The sequence below is a fragment of the Narcine bancroftii genome, chromosome 6 (genome assembly GCF_036971445.1).
Source record: "Narcine bancroftii isolate sNarBan1 chromosome 6, sNarBan1.hap1, whole genome shotgun sequence".
In the NCBI taxonomy this organism is placed as follows: Eukaryota; Metazoa; Chordata; class Chondrichthyes; order Torpediniformes; family Narcinidae; genus Narcine; species Narcine bancroftii.
Window position 1 is genome coordinate 158581580 of NC_091474.1, and position 19835 is coordinate 158601414.

The window sequence follows — 19835 nt, forward strand, 5'->3', positions numbered from 1 at the left end:
CAATTAACATCAAAGTAGCATCATCAGTTGACACAGACTCCTTTATTAATGTCCTTCAGCGTTTTATTGCCAGTTGTGGTCAGGTAAAAGAACTACAATCTGATAATAGTACTAACTTTGTGGGGGCACAACATAATTTGAAGAAAGTGCTTATGGACTGGAATCAGGATCAGATTCATGCTAAATTACTCCAGAAAGGAATCGATTGGATTTTCCATGCCCCTTCTGGCTCAGACTATGGAAGTGTATGGGAAAGATTGATTAAATCAGTGCAAAATGTTCTGAATTACACACTAGATGGACAAAATCTTCATGAGGTTCTTCAGACAGTTCTATATGAAATTGAAGCTATCCTCAACAGCTGTCCAATCACCAAGACCTAAAGATCCACATGATCTTGAAGCACTTATCCCGAACCACCCTTTGTTTCTTAAGACTAAGCATTCGTAGATACCTGGGCAGTTTCAGAAGGATGACATACATCCATGCTGCAAATGGAAGTAGGTGCCATTTATACAAGATATGTTCTGGAAAAGATGCATTAATTAATATCTTTCACTGTTGCAGAAGAAACAGAAATGGTCCAAGACCAGGCACAATTTCATGCCTTGGGATGTCGTAGTCATCATGAACAATTCAGCACCTCAAAATTCCTGGTTGATGGGGAAGATTGTTGAAACCATCCAGGATAAAGGAGAACTTGTACGTCGTTTGGATCAAATCTACTGCTGGCTTTCTGAACAGACCAATTTTAAAAATCTGTCTTTTACAAGAGGCACAAAGATTTGATGATTGACATGTATTTTCTTTTGAAATTTCACGAATTAGACTTCTATGTACTAGGTTTGCCCTTTTTTCTCCTTGTAATTTTTTTTTTAAACATTATAATTAGGAGCCAGTATTCTACGGGTTGAAATGGATTGAAAATTTGCAAGCAGTTCTATATGTGGCTTTCTGAATGTTATTCAAACATACTGTATTTTTACACTGTCTCCTAGCAACATCTTCCAACCAAGGTTACAGCTGGATTCTCGGCCATGTTGAAGAGATTACATGTGTTAATTTAGTTCTTTTGTTCTGCAAAATGGACACATCGTAGAAGTTCTGATAATTTCTATTGACCATCTAACAATGTTTTCTTGAAGTGTAACAACATATAGCAACTGATAATAATGTTAACAATGTTTAATATAATTTAATAAACTTTGGAAAACTCAATTTTTGTATGAATTTATTTGAACTAGTCATAGACAACAACAAAATTATTTGATCCTCCAAGTGACTATAAAGGAAAATAGCACTACAGTCTCTCTCATCCTTTCCTTTCCCCTCCACCTCCTTTCTTCCAGCTCTCCATTCTGAGCCACCCACTTCACCAATCAATTCTTACCTTCCTCTCCTGTCTTCCTATCTATGTTCAGTTATCACCCTTTGTTTGTTGTCTGTTCTCCTCCCCTTTCTTTCTTTCCTTCTCCCCAGATTTTTTTAAAATTCAGGAACATGCCTGTTTTTTTTCCCTCATACTTTGTAAAAGGGGTCAGGCCGGAAACATCAGTTATAGATCTTTAATTCTGATGGTCACTGCAAGACCTGCAGAGTTCCTCTAGCATTCTTGCGTTTTTACTACAACTACAACATCTGCAGATTTCCATGTTTCAAGCAATATTCCAAGAGTGGTGTCACTAATGTCTTATATAATTGTAGCATCATGTCCCTGCTCCTGCACTCATTGCCCTAACCAATGTAGGTAAGCATGCCAAATGCCTTTTTCACAACCCGGTCTACCTGAATTGCCATTTTTATGGAAGTATGTACTTGTACTCTTAGGTTCCTCTGTTCTACAACATTTTCCAGGTCCCTAACATTCACTGTGCAAGTCCTGACATCGTTTAACCTATCAAAATGGAAAATCTGGCACTTGTCAGACTTAAATGCTGACTCACTTTCCAAGTTATCTAAATCCTATTATAATCTTGTATAATCTTCTTCAGTGCTCACTATACCACCATTTTTCGTGCCATCTGTGTATTTATTAATCATGGCATCTACATTTGCATCTAAATCACTAACATAGATAACAACTCTTGACCTCACACTGATCTATGCAGCACAATCAAATTTGTGAGACATGATTTCCCACGAATAAGGCCATCCTTAATCAGTCCTTGTCCTTCCAAATTCAGGTTGATGCAGTCTCTCTGAATACCCTCCAGCAAATTATCCACAACTGTTGCTAATGTTCTAAGGCCTGTACTCTCTTTTTTCTAAATAAACCTACAATATTTGTTATCTCACCTGTGCTTAACAATTATCCAAATATTTCTGTCAGGGTTCCTGTAATTTCTTCCTAGCTTCTCAAAATCCTGAGATACACTTGATCACGTGGCTCACCGGAGTCTAATCAATCCGGCTCGGAATTTCCGAGTGACGTCATTTGGAACGTGCAGGGTTTTCAAAAGCTGCAGGTGACTGTTTGAGTAAATGACTTTTACTGAACTTCGACTCAACTACGTCTGATCATTTTCTCATTTTTCATTTCCTACAGATTTATCTTTATGTGCTTTTGTATTTCTAGCACCTCCTCTATTTACATCCACATTTCATAGCTGCCAAATCTTTCTCCATGTTAAATACAGATGAGAAATATTAATTTAGGATCTCACCCACCTCAACATTTAGATGATTTTGTTGACCTTCAGGGAGCCCTATTCTTTCCCTAGTTACTCTTTTGCACCACATACCTGAAGAATCCCCAAGGGTAAATCTCATCTTCCAAAGCCATCTTATATTCTTTCTCATTTCCCTTTTAAGTCAACTCTTGCAATCTTTATATTGCTCACAGTATATAGCATGCTTGTTTTCAACTGTCTATAATGGACATGTACTTCTGTCTTTTTCTTGACCACATCTTCAAGATCAGTTAGGCTTCCCTAATTTTGCCAGCTCTGTTCTTCACACTAACAGGAAGATATGTTGCTGCATGCAAAAGCTTTCTACCCAACAATGAAAGATTAATTTTACCAAAAGACCTACAGCAGTTCAAATTCTCAGGGTAGTTAGTGATGGGCGACAAATGCTGACCTTAACAGAGATACATAGTGACTAAAAATGAAATTATATACTTGTAAAAAGAGTAGTCATGGTTTAGTTATGAACTCTGATGCACATCCAGTTATGAATAAACAAAAGATTGCTGGAGGAATTCAGCAGATCAATCAGCGTCCATTGGTAGAAATGGTCAATGTTTTATCTTTTCTTCTTTAGCTTGGTTTTGCGGACGAAGATTTATGGGGGGGTATGTCCACGTCAGCTGCAGGCTCGTTCGTGACTGACAAGTCCGATGTGGGACAGGCAGGCACGGTTGCAGCGGTTGCAAAGGAAAATTGGTGGGTTGGGGCTGGGTTTTGGGTTTTTCCTCCTTTGTCTTTTGTCAGTGAGGTGGGCTCTGCGGTCTTCTTCAACGGAGGTTGCTGCCCGCCGAACTGTGAGGCGCCAAGATCAAAACAAGGATAAAAAGGTAAAATTACATTTGAAGAGGTAAGGAAGCTGTGGAAGGCCCTGGTGGTGATTGGATTTTAGACTGACAGTATGAGAGGCAGGCAGATATCACTAGGAAGAGTGTGTGTGGGGTGGGGTGGGGGGGGGGGTTGTGGGAAGGGAGGAAGAAAAAAATGAGAGAGTGGGAAAGAAAGAATTCAGGAGTAGGTAATAAAGAGCTGGAAATAATGGAACCAAATAGCTCTTCCAAATTAGAAAAATTGCATTAAAATGTATTTGCACTTAAAGCAAGAATGTGATTTTTCATGTAAATTATGACAATTAAATGAGGTGAAAACAAGCTAAAACAAGAAAAAAATGTAAAAGCTGCAGATGCTGGAAAACTAAAAACAGAAAATTCTGAAAATACTTAGGGGGTGGGGCCACATCTGTGGAAAGTGAAATGAATGAACATTTCAGGTTGAACTCCTTTTCTATTTAACAATTTATCGACTTTTGGCCAAGGCTGCAAAGACAGAAACAGGTACTATTTAAGAAATGTATTAGAATTCACAATAGAAGACATTAGGATTTTTCTGGACTGATGAACCTTAATGAATGACAGAACAGCCACGAGGAACTAAATGGGCTAGGTCTGCTTTTATTTTTCATTTTAATCATCTTGGGATTTGCTGAACAATTATAAAAAACTGCAGACTACAATATATATATATTCTTTACAGAATTTTGATAGGCAAGTAAAATTACTTGTTTCCATTACTTCAGAGGGTGTACATATTACATTTATGCTGTGGACTGCATTTCCTTTCTCTTACCTTCATTTAAGGCCTTTTCTACTTTAACAGGATCTGATGAAAGGTACAAGTTGGTGTGATACGCTTTAAGGTAATTAATAGGACTTGTTCCACCAGTCAAACAAAATCTCTCAATTGACAAACCTACAAAAAAAAATCTGTCACTTATTATATTGTGCAAATAAGAACTATTAAGATAAATTCTGCAAAATTTTATCACGTTCTCATAAATTTCTAAAGGTAAAATTCAATTCCTCCAATTATCGATATAGTCATACTATAAAACATACTATGAAACTTCAACTACAGAAATAGTTATAATCAAATTCAAGGGTTCATGTCCAATATTTCCATTCATCATGCTTTAACTATGGAGATGTTTTCATGAATGGGAGAGTCTAAACTTAGAGGACAATACTGCAAAATAAAGGAGTAATCCATAGGAATGCTTTCCTTAGATGGTAGTGATCACTGGAATTCTCTATCCCAGAGGGCTGTGGAGAAATTTACCAGAGGAGGTAGATAATATTTTGTTAAAATGGGGACTTCAGGATTATGGGAAACCTGCACAGGAAACAAGGCCTGGGACATATCAGAATGATTACACTGAACAGCAGAGCAAGTTGAGGGGCCAGGTGACCTATTCTTCTGTATTCTGTATCATGGTAACTATTTTACAAAATAAAACCACTTAAACTGGAGTCCAAATTATTTACTTACATTGACACACAAGACCAATTCATCTCTTGGTACAAAACAGTACCTACTCACATTACTTTTAGTTTCTAGTATGTAATAAATGTTCAATCTATGCTAGTGCATTTCTTTCTCCCCAACCATAACCCACAAATCTCGATTTATCTTGTGATAAATCTTCAAGCACTTTCTAAAATTCTAAATAGATTATCTAAAGCATTTATTAATCTTTTAACACATTGCTACAATCAAATTCATAGCTTTCCTTGTTGAAAACCTAGAATTCAACATTTGCATTACTTTAAACTTAAATTCCAAAACTAATTGCATAAATATAATCAGAACAAAGTCACTTTTTTACTTATATCTACAAACCTTTCTAAATAGTACAAACTTAAATATCCTGAACAGAAATGAACTATTTGTGCAGGTTTGCATGAACAATTAACTATTTTTCCTTTAGCAATGAAAATCTTCCTTCTGTTTTATGTGGTACTTGGTTGAGAACATTGCAAATTAGCTAATGCATCAAATAGATTCCAGAAAATGTTCTCCCCCCTCCCCACCCCCCAACAATAAATCATTTACATCATTTCCAGAGCAATCCATTGCTGTAACCAATTTGTGCAAATTGCCTTCACAAACATTTTGAATCACATTTGTAGAGCTGAGGGATGGCAGAAGGCAATTGCACACTCAGGTCAAAATGTTTTGCTGAGCTGCCAGATGACAAAGATTCACAGCATTTGTAAATCTGCTGCTGCTTAATGGAATTATAGCTTGTTATGCCATTATGCTTCAGTTCCTCCAAATAGGTGTACATTCCACCAAAAGTAGAGAAATGTTTTTGCATTGCATATAATATCATGGATGAATTAAAGCAGGGGTTCCCAACCTGGGGTAAATACCCCCAGTGGTACATTTGTACTTTTCGGGGGTACATTGGGTCTGAGAGAATAACCACTACTGTACAATACATGGTGTTGTAATCTGCAGTCTGATTGCACAATGTCATGTTTTTTTTAAATCTTTAATTTTTAGGGGAACATGGAAACCTATAAAAATGCCCAAGGGGTACAGAGGAACAATAAGGTTGGGAACCCTTGAATTAAGTATTTGCAGCCTGCTGAGGTCAATGTCATTTAAGACCAGTGATCTGGATCTCTGCAGGAAGACCAGGCACTGCTGCGAGATAATGAACTAATGCTTGCAAAGGCCATCTCCACATGTCTGGCTTATGAAACCACGAAAGAGAACAGCAGAAAGCTAGCCACTCCGCATCAGCGAGGCATGAGCATAGACACAGTCCTGGCAGGACCTATGAATAGGCAGTGGCCTGAAGCCAGAAGAAGACATAGCCAACCAAGCCATGCTACACTCTCACCCAGGACGGAGTATGGCAACTGCAGCGGCAACCATGTGGCAAGATGAGAGATGTGCCTGGCATTCAGTAAGGAGTGCAGAGCATGCCGGAAATGGAACCATTTCAGCAGATGCTGCAGAGCGAGGCAGCAACTCACCCTGAATCCCAGATACAGAAGGATGATTAACCAGCTGGAACCTGAGCAAGGGCAAACCAACTCGGATGACATGTGTTAAGTTGATGGATTGACTCTGTAGATGGCAGGGGACTCCACAAGAATCAGAAGGAATAACGAAGCATTTGTAACATTGAAGTTCAATGGTAAAGCAACAGATATGAAAGTTGACACTGGAGCCAAGTGTAACGTCATGTCATGAAGAAAATTCATCCTATGAGGAAGTCAGAACAGGTCATACTGTGCTTCAAGTCCACAAGTCTAATGGCATACAAAATTAGAACCAACGGCACAGTATGACTACATTGCTACGTTCAAGGCCAGCTGCACATAGTAACTTTTTTTGTAATCCAAGAAAATGTCCTGCCTCTGCTGGGCCTGAGCACAAGCATGGACATAGGTCTTGTTTTGTTCAGCAGAGAAGTACACCAGACTAATCCAACCGAAGATGATCTGATGCACAGAATCTTTTTTCAGTACAGTGACCTTTATACAGAAGAACTGGGAAAACTGCCAGTAACATGCTCCATGTGGCTCGACCCAGAAGTGAGGCCCAAGGTTCATCCGGCACGCCATATACCAATAGCAATGAAGGACTGGGTTATGCCTGAGCTGGTCAGGATGCAGGACCTGGGCTTGATTACCAGTCTTCAAGCCCACCGAATGGGTGTCCTCCATGGTGGCTGCTAAGAAAAAGGCAGACAGAGGATTTGGATCGGCATCAACCCAAGAGAACTCAATACAGCTTTAAAACAACCACACCATCCAATGCATACCGTGGAGAAAGATGCCGTGCAGATGACTGATGCAACCATATTTTTCAGTTTTGGACGACGCAAAGAATTACTTATGTAAAATCAAATTTGACTACAAGTCATCAGCCTGAAGAAAACTGAGGTCCTCCATCAGCCAGCTCCCCACCATGACTACCAGCCCCCCGACATCTCCATCGGGCACACAAAACTCAAAACAGTCAATCAGTTTACCTATCTCGGCTGCACCATTTCATTGGATGCAAGGATCGACAACGAGATAGACAACAGACTCGCCAAGGCAAATAGTGACTTTGGAAGACTACACAAAAGAGTCTGGAAAAACAACCAACTGAAAAACCTCACAAAGATTAGTGTATACAGAGCCGTTGTCATACCCACAGACCTGTTCGGCTCCGAATCATGGGTCCTCTACCGGCATCACCTACGGCTCCTAGAACGCTTCCACCAGCATTTTCTCCACTCCATCCTCAACATTCATTGGAGCGACTTCATCCCTAACATCGAAGTACTCGAGATGGCAGAGGCCGACAGCATCAAATCCACGCTGCTGAAGATCCAACTGCGCTGGGTAGGTCACGTCTCCAGAATGGAGGACCATCACCTTCCCAAGATAGTGTTATATGGCGAGCTCTGCACTGGCCACCGTGACAGAGGTGCACCAAAGAAGAGGTACAAGGACTGCCTAATGAAATCTCTTGGTTCCTGCCACATTGACCACCACCAGTGGGCTGATATCGCCTCAAACCGTGCATCTTGGCGCCTCACAGTTCGGTGGGCAGCAACCTCCTTTGAAGAAGACCGCAGAGCCCACCTCACTGACAAAAGACAAAGGAGGAAAAACCCAACACCCAACCCCAACCAACCAATTTTCCCTTGCAACCGCTGCAACTGTGTCTGCCTGTCCCGCATCGGACTTGTCAGCCACAAACGAGCCTGCAGCTGACGTGGACATTACCCCTCCATAAATCTTCGTCTGCGAAGCCAAGCCAAAGAGAAGACAAGTCATCACTGCTGACCACATTCAGCACGAGTTTCAGCTGATACAGATTGCTGCGAATTCCATTTGGAATCAATTCAGCCAACAAAGTATTTCAAAGATCAATAGAGCAAATCTTTACGGGGTATCCCTGTTCCATCATTGTTGATGATATATTCATAGGTGGAAAAAACTTAGAAGAACACGACGCAAATTTAAAAAAGGTACTTGACAAAGCCCAGAAGGTTACTCTTAAGCTTAATCCCCTTAAGTGCAGCTTTCGGCTAAACCAGGTCTGTTATGTAGGCCATGTTTTCACAGGAGAAGACCTAAAGGCGGAGCCTTCAAGGACTAATGCATTCAGTGAAATGACGGTGACAGTGCTACAAAGTTTCCTGGGCATGGTCAACAACCTGAGCAAGTTCATTCCGAACACCACTGATCTTACTGCCCTGCTAAGGCAGTTGATGCATAAAGACATGATTTGGTCCTGGCAGGAGCAACAACAAAGCACATCCACACATTAAAAAGGCATATGTTATGCCTGTCTATTCTATCATACCACGGCATGCACAAACCAGTCATGCTAACCTGTGATGCATCATGCCTGCAGGATGGGAAACTAGTGGCCTACACATCCAGGTCATTCACCACCATGGAGACCAGATATGCTCAAATAGAGAAGGAGTTGTTGGCAATAGTTTTCGCCTGCTCAAAATTTAACAACTACATATGACCAGTGACCATAGAGATTACCTCTGGTTACAAGTCTGAAGAAGCCCAGCAAACTGCAGGCCTTCTTAACTGTCCCATCAACTTGCACAGCGACCTTGAGCGATCTGTGGATCTAGACCCTAAGGTCCCTCTGTTCTACTGTCAGCTATATGGATGCTGAAGCTCAGAAGTTTTGGAGGCAAATCCTTAGATTCTGACTCTGGGAACTCTCTTTTCATTCCTTCTCTGACTGCAAGAGGTGCCAAACAATTTCTGCTGATGGTGAATCTTTGCCTAACCGTAGGCAATAACAATAAAACAATCTTGAAAAAAGAGAATATCTGAAACTTTGTTAATTCTCCATCCCACTTCCTCTATAACCTGTTTGGCTGCAACCTTCTGCACTGTAACAATGAACCTCAACACAATCTTGAAGAATAATACTATCCATGAATCAGATTGAATGCTTAATGCATTCAAGGCAAAGCATGAAGCTCAGTTAGCATTGCATTCTTCCTTGTGAACAGTGTATTTATTTTGGCACACTCAAATCGACCCACCAACATCCTGCAGATGACTATTTTGCTCTCAAGAGAACAATAGCAATGTTCCATAGTTTTTACAGTTAGAGAAAAGCCCAAGAGTGCAAATGGAACACGATCCACGATTCAGATTGAATGCTTAATGCCATTCAAGGCAAAGCATGAAGCTCAGTTAGCATTGCATTCTTCCTTGTGAACAGTGTATTTGTTTTTGCACACTCAAATTGACCCACCAACAATGTGCCTGGGCACATTGAATGTAGAAGGCTGTAATTTCTTTCTTCTTTCTTTGGCTTGGCTTCGCGGACGAAGATTTATGGAGGGGGTAAATGTCCACGTCAGCTGGAGGCTCGTTTGTGGCTGACAAGTCCGATGCGGGACAGGCAGACACGGTTGCAGGAGAAAATTGGTTGGTTGGGGTTGGGTTTTTCCTCCTTTGCCTTTTGTCAGTGAGGTGGGCTCAGCGGTCTTCAAAGGAGGTTTTTGCCCGCCAAACTGTGAGGCGCCAAGATGCACGGTTTGAGGCAATATCAGCCCACTGGCGGTGGTCAATGTGGCAGGCACCAAGAGATTTCTTTAGGCAGTCCTTGTACCTTTTCTTTGGTGCACCTCTGTCACGGTGGCCAGTGGAGAGCTCGCCATATAACACGATCTTGGGAAGGCGATGGTCCTCCATTCTGGAGACGTGACCCACCCAGCGCAGCTGGTTCTTCAGCAACGTGGACTCGATGCTGTCGACCTCTGCCATCTCGAGTACTTCGACGTTAGGGATGAAAGCGCTCCAATGAATGTGGAGGATGGAGCGGAGACAACGCTGGTGGAAGCATTCTAGGAGCCGTAGGTGATGCCGGTAGAGGACCCATGATTCAGAGCCGAACAGGAGTGTGGGTATGACAACGGCTCTGTATACGCTTATCTTTGTGAGGTTTTTCAGTTGGTTGTTTTTCCAGACTCTTTTGTGTAGTCTTCCAAAGGCGCTATTTGCCTTGGCGAGTCTGTTGTCTATCTCACTGTCGATCCTTGCATCTGATGAAATGGTGCAGCCGAGATAGGTAAACTGGTTGACCATTTTGAGTTTTGTGTGCCCGATGGAGATGTGGGGGGGCTGGTGGTCATGGTGGGGAGCTGGCTGATGGAGGACCTCAGTTTTCTTCAGGCTGACTTCCAGGCCAAACATTTTGGCAGTTTCCACAAAACAGGACGTCAAGCGCTGAAGAGCTGGCTCTGAATGGGCAACTAAAGCGGCATCGTCTGCAAAGAGTAGTTCACGGACAAGTTGCTCTTGTGTCTTGGTGTGAGCTTGCAGGCGCCTCAAATTGAAGAGACTGCCATCCGTGCGGTACCGGATGTAAACAGCGTCTTCATTGTTGAGGTCTTTCATGGCTTGGTTCAGCATCATGCTGAAGATTGAAAAGAGGGTTCGTGCGAGAACACAGCCTTGCTTCACGCCATTGTTAGTGGAGAAGGGTTCAGAGAGCTCATTGCTGTATCTGACCCGACCTTGTTGGTTTTCGTGCAGTTGGATAATCATGTTGAGGAACTTTGGGGGGCATCCGATGCACTCTAGTATTTGCCAAAGCCCTTTCCTGCTCACGGTGTCGAAGGCTTTTGTGAGGTCAACAAAGGTGATGTAGAGTCCTTTGTTTTGTTCTCTGCACTTTTCTTGGAGCTGTCTGAGGGCAAAGACCATGTCAGTAGTTCCTCTGTTTGCGCGAAAGCCGCACTGTGATTCTGGGAGAATATTCTCGGCGACACTAGGTATTATTCTATTTAGGAGAATCTTAGCGAAGATTTTGCCTGCAATGGAGAGCAGCGTGATTCCCCTGTAGTTTGAGCAGTCTGATTTCTCGCCTTTGTTTTTGTACAGGGTGATGATGGTGGCATCACGAAGGTCCTGAGGCAGTTTTCCTTGGTCCCAACAAAGCTTGAAAAACTCATGCAGTTTGACATGCAGAGTTTTGCCGCCAGCCTTCCAGACCTCTGGGGGGATTCCATCCATACCTGCTGCTTTGCCACTTTTCAGTTGTTCGATTGCCTTATATGTCTCATACTGGGTGAGGACCTCATCCAGCTCTAGCCTTAGGGGCTGTTGAGGGAGCTGGAGCAGGGCGGAATCTTGGACTGAGCGGTTGGCACTGAAAAGTGATTGGAAGTGTTCTGACCATCGGTTGAGGATGGAGATCTTGTCGCTGAGGCGGACTTTGCCATCTGAGCTGCGCAGCGGGCTTTGGACTTGGGTTGAGGGGCCGTACACAGCCTTTAGAGCCTCGTAGAAACCCCTGAAGTCGCCAATGTCCGCGCTGAGCTGGGTTCGCTTGGCGAGGCTAGTCCACCACTCATTTTGGATCTCCCGGATTTTGCGCTGAAGATGGCTGCATGCGCGACGGAAGGCTTGTTTCTTCTCTGGACAGGACGGCTTTGCCAGCAGCTCCTGGATTTCCTGGCTGTTTTCGTCGAACCAGTCCTTGTTTTTCCTGGAGGAGAAGGCCAGTACCTCTTCAGTGGATTGCAATATGGTAGTCTTCAACTGATCCCAGAGGGTTTCAGGGGACGGGTCCGTGAGGCGGATTGCATCGTCGAGCTTTGCTTTGAGGTTTGCCTGGAAGTTTCCTCTCTCTTCGTCTGACTGCAGTTTTCCAACATTGAACCTCTTTCTGGGGTCTTTACTGTTCCTGGGCTTTGGCTTGAAGTGAAGGTTGAGCTTGCAGCGAACCAGCCGGTGGTCAGTGTGGCATTCCGCGCTGGGCATGACCCTGGTGTGGAGCACATCTCGTTTGTCACTTTCTCGCACCAGGATGTAGTCCAGGAGGTGCCAGTGTTTGGATCGGGGATGCATCCAGATAGTCTTAAGGCTGTCCCTCTGCTGAAAAAGGGTGTTTGTAATGACAAGCCGCTGTTCTGCGCAGAGCTCCAACAGGAGGCGCCCATTGTCGTTGCACTTGCCGACGCCATGCTTGCCCAGGATTCCTGGCCAGGTTTCTGAGTCTTTGCCGACGCGAGCGTTGAAGTCGCCAAGGATGACAACCTTGTCGGCTGTAGGGGTGCGTTGGATGAGGTTGCGCAGGTCAGTGTAGAACTTGTCCTTTTCTGCTGGTTCCGCCTGGAGGGTTGGAGCATAGACACTGATGAGGGTGATGCAACGCTTGTTTTGAAGGGGGAGTCGCATGGACATGATTCGGTCCGAGTGGCCTGTCGGAAGGTTTTCGAGTTTGGAGGCAATGAAGTTCTTGACCATGAAGCCTACACCAGATAGGCGTCGTTCATCGGAAAGCTTGCCAGACCAGTAGAGTGTGTAGCCCGCGCTGCGTTCTTGGAGGCTGCCTACATCTGCCAGGAGGACTTCACTGAAAGCGGCTATGTCGATGTCAAGTCTGAGGAGTTCATGTGCAATGAGGGCAGACTGACGTTCAGGTCGGTGGGAGTCAGCCTTGTCTAGCATGGTTCTGATGTTCCAGCATGCTAGCTTGAGTTTGTGAGCATCTTTTGAGGGGGAGGACGTGGAGGGGGAGGACGTGGAGGGGGAGGACGTGGAGGGGGAGGACGTGGAGGGGGAGGACGTGGAGGGGGAGGACGTGGAGGGGGAGGACGTGGAGGGGGAGGACGTGGAGGGGGAGGACGTGGAGGGGGAGGACGTGGAGGGGGAGGACGTGGAGGGGGAGGACGTGGAGGGGGAGGACGTGGAGGGGGAGGACGTGGAGGGGGAGGACGTGGAGGGGGAGGACGTGGAGGGGGAGGACGTGGAGGGGGAGGACGTGGAGGGGGAGGACGTGGAGGGGGAGGACGTGGAGGGGGAGGACGTGGAGGGGGAGGACGTGGAGGGGGAGGACGTGGAGGGGGAGGACGTGGAGGGGGAGGACGTGGAGGGGGAGGACGTGGAGGGGGAGGACGTGGAGGGGGAGGACGTGGAGGGGGAGGACGTGGAGGGGGAGGACGTGGAGGGGGAGGACGTGGAGGGGGAGGACGTGGAGGGGGAGGACGTGGAGGGGGAGGACGTGGAGGGGGAGGACGTGGAGGGGGAGGACGTGGAGGGGGAGGACGTGGAGGGGGAGGACGTGGAGGGGGAGGACGTGGAGGGGGAGGACGTGGAGGGGGAGGACGTGGAGGGGGAGGACGTGGAGGGGGAGGACGTGGAGGGGGAGGACGTGGAGGGGGAGGACGTGGAGGGGGAGGACGTGGAGGGGGAGGACGTGGAGGGGGAGGACGTGGAGGGGGAGGACGTGGAGGGGGAGGACGTGGAGGGGGAGGACGTGGAGGGGGAGGACGTGGAGGGGGAGGACGTGGAGGGGGAGGACGTGGAGGGGGAGGACGTGGAGGGGGAGGACGTGGAGGGGGAGGACGTGGAGGGGGAGGACGTGGACCTGTCCTCGGGCCTGCGCAAAGGAGCTTTTAGGTGGAGTGCAGTGCGCGCAGTACTGGCCCCACCCTTTACACCCATGGTTCGTGTGCCGTGGCCAAGCAAGCTGGGACGTGGCAGCGAGGTCCTTGGGTCGTAGGTTTTATATCGGAGTGGCCTTCTCCTATGCATGTTTCTTACCCGGGCTGGAGGGGTCTGCCTCCCCTCTTAGGTCGGTCCATACTGCCCGGACCGGGGCCGAGGCCGCCGCTGCTCTCCTTGTGCCCTGACTGGGGCCGCCGCCTCCAACTCTCTGCCCAGACCGGGGCCTCCGCCTGCCTCACTCGACCGAGGCCGGGGCCGCCGCCTCCCCCTTGCTCCTGCCCGGATTGGGGCCGCCGCCGCCTACCCTCAGCCCGGGCCGGGGCCGGGGCCGCCACTGCTCTCCCTGTGCCCGGACTGGGGCCGCCGCCTCCCACTCTGCCCGGATCGGGGCCTCCGCCTGCCTCACTCGACCGAGGCCGGGGCCGCCGCCTCCCTCTTGCTCCTGCCCGGATTGGGGCTGCCGCCGCCTACACTCTGCCCGGACCGGGGCCGGGGCCGCCGCTGCTCTCCCTGTGCCCGGACTGGGGCCGCCATCTCCCACTCTCTGCCCAGACCGGGGCCTCCGCCTGCCTCACTCGACCGAGGCCGGGGCCGCCACCTCCCTCTTGCTCCTGCCCGGATTGGGGCCGCCACCGCCTACCCTCTGCCCGGACCGGGGCCGGGGCCGCCGCTGCTCTCCCTGTGCCCGGACTGGGGCCGCCGTCTCCCACTCTCTGCCCAGACCGGGGCCTCTGCCTGCCTCATTCGACCGAGGCCGGGGCCGCCGCCTCCCTCTTGCTCCTGCCCGGATTGGGGCCGCCACCGCCTACCCTCTGCCCGGACCGGGGCCGTGGCCGCCGCTGCTCTCCCTGTGCCCGGACTGTGGCCGCCGCCTCCCACTTCTATTAAAAATGTTGTTAAAGGTAATACTACATTCATCCTTTCAGATCCTGCATGTACTGGACGCATTAATACACGGAAGCACCCAGATTTCTGCTGCAATATCCAAATTTTGTGTGGCTACTTGAGTGATCCTCTATAATACGCATTCCCTCAACATGATCACGAGCCTGAACTTTACACATCTAACAACAACCCTGGCTATCCCTCTCCCCAGCAGCCAAGAGTGCATCCTCCATCATGATAGCAATCCGAGCCACGTCCTCTAGTTTTTCTACCCCTTTTTCGAGCAAGCGCAGCCTCACTTCATTCGATCTGAGCCCGGCCACATAGGCATCCCGGACGAGATCATTTGTGATCTCGGCAGCAGTTTTGTCCACACAGTTACAGTCCTTGCCCAATGGCTTTAATACTTGTAAATATGCCCTGCTTGACTCGCCGGGCTGTTGCTTCCTCGACGCAAGCACGAGCCGGGCATGAACTCTGTTCACCGGTTGATAATACAGTCCTTTCAGTACCTTTATGGCTGTGGTGTAAGTGGTCTCATCCTGGATGTTCTCGTAGACTCTCAAGGACACCATAGACAGCAATGCTGTTAGACGCTGGTTATCCTCCTCCACCTCAATGAGTCTCAGGAAGTTTTCAAAGTTCAGCAGCCAGAAGTTAAAGGCTTTGAAGGCTGTAGCTGACCGTGGGTCGATATCAAGTTTTTCTGGCCGAATTAAACGCTCCATCCCTTCCAAAAAAAATTCTTTTGCTAATAAAAGCAATATCACACTCCAGAAGGTACTCTCGCAGCTCTGCACTCATGAATGAGGTCCCCCTATCACTGTGGATGGAATTGGGGTACCCGAAGATGGTGAAAATACTGTGAAGGGCCTGTATCACTGAGGTGGCAGTGGTGTCTGGGCAGGACACAGCGAATGGGAAGCGGGAGTACTCGTCGATGGCTGTAAGGATGTAGGTATTACGGTTGGTCGACGGTAGGGGCCCCTTAAAGTCTACGCTAAGACGCTCGAAGGGGCGGGTGGCTTTGATAACGTGGGAGTTATCCGGACGGAAGAAGTGGGGCTTGCATTCAGCGCACACCGCACAGGCTCGGGTCATGGAGCGGATCTCCTCGACTGTGTAGGGTAAGTTGCGCGCCTTGACAAAGTGAGCAAACCTAGTGACCCCTGGATGACAGAGTGCCTCATGGAGTTTCCGTAGTCTGTCCATCTGTATGCTGGCGCATGTCCCCCTGGAGAGCGCGTCAGACGGGTCGTTGAGCTTACCAGGCCGGTACAGGATGTCATAGTTAAAGGTGGAGAGTTTGATTCTCCATCTGGCGATTTTGTCGTTTTTTATCTTACCACGCTGGGTGTTGCTGAACATGAAGGAGACAGCGCGTTGATCAGTCAACAGTGTAAAGCGCCTCCCAGCGAGGTAATGTCTCCAACGACGCACCGCTTCAACTATGGCCTGGGCCTCCTCGATCGAGGAGTGTCTACTCTCAGGACCCTGGAGGGTTCTGGAGAAGAAGACTACAGGCCGACTGGCCTGGTTCAAGGTGGCTGCCAGGGCGAAGTCGGATGCATCGCTCTCGACTTGAAACGGGACAGACTCATCGATCGCGTGCAGCGTCGCAGCAGTCTCTCTCCACTTTCTCTCAGTAACCTATCAACCAGATGAATTCATCAGCAGGCTTTTATTACATCAGCAAATCATAACCTTGCCCTGCAATGTATATCCTCTTGGTCTAATCAATCTCTTTCCACACTCTAACTTAAATGAACTTGTTTTTCCTTTTCCTGTGACAAAGGGGCTTTGAAACCTTAACTTTGTTTCCTTTTCTGACTTGACGATCATTTCCAGGCTCATTTTTGTTCTTGACAGGAAACCACGGCCATCTATTGCCCTCCCTTAGCTGATTATTTGGTAATCTTCATATCAACACCATTTTAAAGAAGACATCCATTGATAACAGAAATAGCAAGGCATACGGGAAATAGCAAGACCATGAAATCTTAATAACAAGACCGAAGTGTTTAAAATTGGTGCTTCAAAACTAAATGCACCTCAAACCTACTGAGTTAAAATGTCTGGTATCTGTTTTGCTATCATATAAATTCAAACCGGCCAATAATCATACCAGTGCATTGTCAATCAATGGCAAAAGAAAAAATGGAGGTCATGATCAACTGGGCTGTCAATCACCTTTCATTTCAAAACATTCTAACTGCAAGGACAGCAAGTTTTATCAGAAGCATCTGCATTTATATCAAAGTCATAGTTTAAAATTGGCAATGAGCTCAAATTCCAGAGATGGGGTGAGGTTATCTGCACAATATGATGAAAGCATTTGAAGTCAAAAGGAATAAGGAAAATTGTTTCCTGGCTGGAGACATTCTTAGCAGGCAGTCATTATCACTGGTCATTCATTTCACCTTTTTTTCCAGAGCAGTGTTCATCTCTTTCAATAGCTTCCCCTTCTTTATAAGAACAGTGTTGGGATGTTTGGTGATGCTTGCATAATGCTCAGTTCCATTTGTAATACCTCAGATAATGAAGCAGTCTTTGCCTGTATGCAGTACGACACAGCATTTAGATTTGGATTCTTCAGCACAAATTACTTTAATGCCACAGAGATGACAGAAATGGCCACCTCCAACAAGTTGACTTCAATCCCTTTGAAGTGCATTTGTTTTTGCACACTCAAATCGACCCACCAACATCCTGCAGATGACTATTTTGCTCTCAAGAGAACAATAGCAATGTTCCATAGTTTTTACAGTTGGAGAAAAGCCCAAGAGTGCAAATGGAACACTATCCACGAATCAGATTGAATGCTTAATGCCATTCAAGGCAAAGCATGAAGCTCAGTTAGCATTGCATTCTTCCTTGTGAACAGTGTATTTGTTTTTGCACACTCAAATCGACCCACCAACATCCTGCAGATGACTATTAACCACAAGCTTAACTGGGCTATAAATATTTTGCTCTCAAGAGAACAATAGCAATGTTCCATAGTTTTTACAGTTGGAGAAAAGCCTAAGAGTGCAAATGGAATATTGTCCACTAACCAGATTGAATGCTCAACGCCATTCAAGACAAAGCATGAAACTCATTTAGCATTGCATTCTTCCTTGTGAACATTCAATCCTTCCATCACCAGTGCAACGTCTCCAATGCCATCAGTTGCACAAAAGCAATTTGCAAGAGCCCTTTCAACAGCACTTCCACCCAGATAATCTTCATTTGCTCTTAAGAAAAAGGAGAACAGGTGCAAGTGACTCTCACTCAGTCTACTGGTACTTCCATGTCAAATACCTTGCAGACCTGGACATGACTGCATTTACATCACATAATAATCTGTTTACTAAACATTATTTTGGGGTAATCTTCAATAAATGTGGGTCTTGGCTGCAATTCTTATTTTCCTTAAGTGAATGAAAAATATTGAATGCTACTAAATGAGTTATGTGCTCCTCAATTAAAAGCATCCATAAATGCCATCAAAATGTTTCTAAATTAAATTCAGCAGCCTAAGTGCTGTCAAGCCTATCTATCCTTTGGAAGGCAAAAGAGAAAGGCATTCAAACATCTGTAAATGACAATGGGATGAGAAACTGTTTTGTTACCAGAAGTTGCAGAAAGATCATTGGTCCTGATCTTCTTGTTTAATGCAACCACTGAAAGTTAACAACTGCTTTGCTTAGTAGAAGCAGAGGATGCCTCAAGTAACTGTTATCTGATGCAAGTCCATTTTAATAATGAAAATTCTCTTTACACGTGTTGCAACGGGGTTCTGAACCCATGAAAGTACTGCCAAATGAGTCAAAATGAAGGAATAAAACTATGCAATTTTAACTTAATTGCTGCAATATAATTGTAAGTTTGTAGAACGATTTTAGTTTTCTTGTGTATCATCATTTTTATGCTCTAAAAATAATTGGTTGCAACTGTAAAACAAAGAGCTCTGCACCAGACTACACTCCTCATAACCTACTCTAACATCTGTCTAGAATGTTCCTACTGCATAAGTATCCAATTTTCATAATTCCACATACCTATCTAATAGTTTTTTTAAAAAATAAAATATCCTATTGTGCCTGCTTCCACCACTTTTGCTGGCAGCACATTCCATGTGCACACCACTCTGTTGAAAACATTGAGATCTTTCATACTCCCTGTACTAACTTGTGGTGCGCTGTCATAAAGAAAGCAGACACAAGACTTAAAGACAAATCAACAAGCTTTATTTCACTTAAAGCCCCTGCTGCAGTTAGCTGTGGTGGCTCCGTGTAACTGACCTTGAGGGGCCAGATGTGGCTTATATCCCAGCAGATGATTGGCAGCTGACCGGGTGGTTGACAGCCGGCCAGGTGTTGTCTTGTCCTCCAGTGCTCTTCCTGCAGGTACACAGTGGTGTATCACCACATTCCCCCTTCTTTAAAATCGTCCCGGAGGTGGGGGGAGGGTGGGGGGGGGGGAAGGTTACATCCAATATTCTGCAAGCCCAAACATGTATACATATTTACAAGTTTATATGGTCTGGCAGCCGTCAGAGTCTCTGTGAGTGTCCCAGGGATGGCTCCTGGTCAAGGGTCGGCGAGGGTAAGCATGGACTAGTCGAGGGGGGGGGCGCAGTGGGGGCCGGAGTGGCTAGCGTGGTGCAGCACAGTGGGGTGGCTGGGGCAGCCAGAGTTGGAGCATGTGTGAGGAATTGGATTGGTGAGGGAGTGGGGTCATCCCCCATGGTTTGAGTGTGTCCGGGGTGCCCAGGGTAGGGAAGAGGCAGCATTCCTGGGTGCCCCATAGCTGTCAGGGGCAGGAGAGATGCGTCAGGCTGATGTGGTCCTGGGTCACTGAGCTGTTGCCAGGCTTAGAAAGGCATACCTTAGCATAGTGGCCTTTTTTGCCACATTTTGAGCAGAATTGATTCCTGGCTGGGATGTTTTGTTGCGACTGTCGATCAGACCCATGGTACTTACAAGGACATGGG

The 19835-nt window shown here is 46.4% G+C and overlaps 1 protein-coding gene across 6 annotated transcripts in view; it reads right to left on the reverse strand.

The window, feature by feature from the left end:
* LOC138736645 (cytosolic 5'-nucleotidase 1A-like) overlaps nt 1–19835 on the reverse strand; it is a 150571-nt gene that overhangs the window by 114957 nt on the left and 15779 nt on the right. For all 6 annotated transcript variants that reach the window (XM_069886473.1, XM_069886471.1, XM_069886469.1 and 3 more), the window contains exon 4: nt 4314–4436. In XM_069886473.1, coding sequence (XP_069742574.1) covers nt 4314–4436 — 123 coding nt within the window. The remainder of the gene's footprint in view (nt 1–4313; nt 4437–19835) is intronic.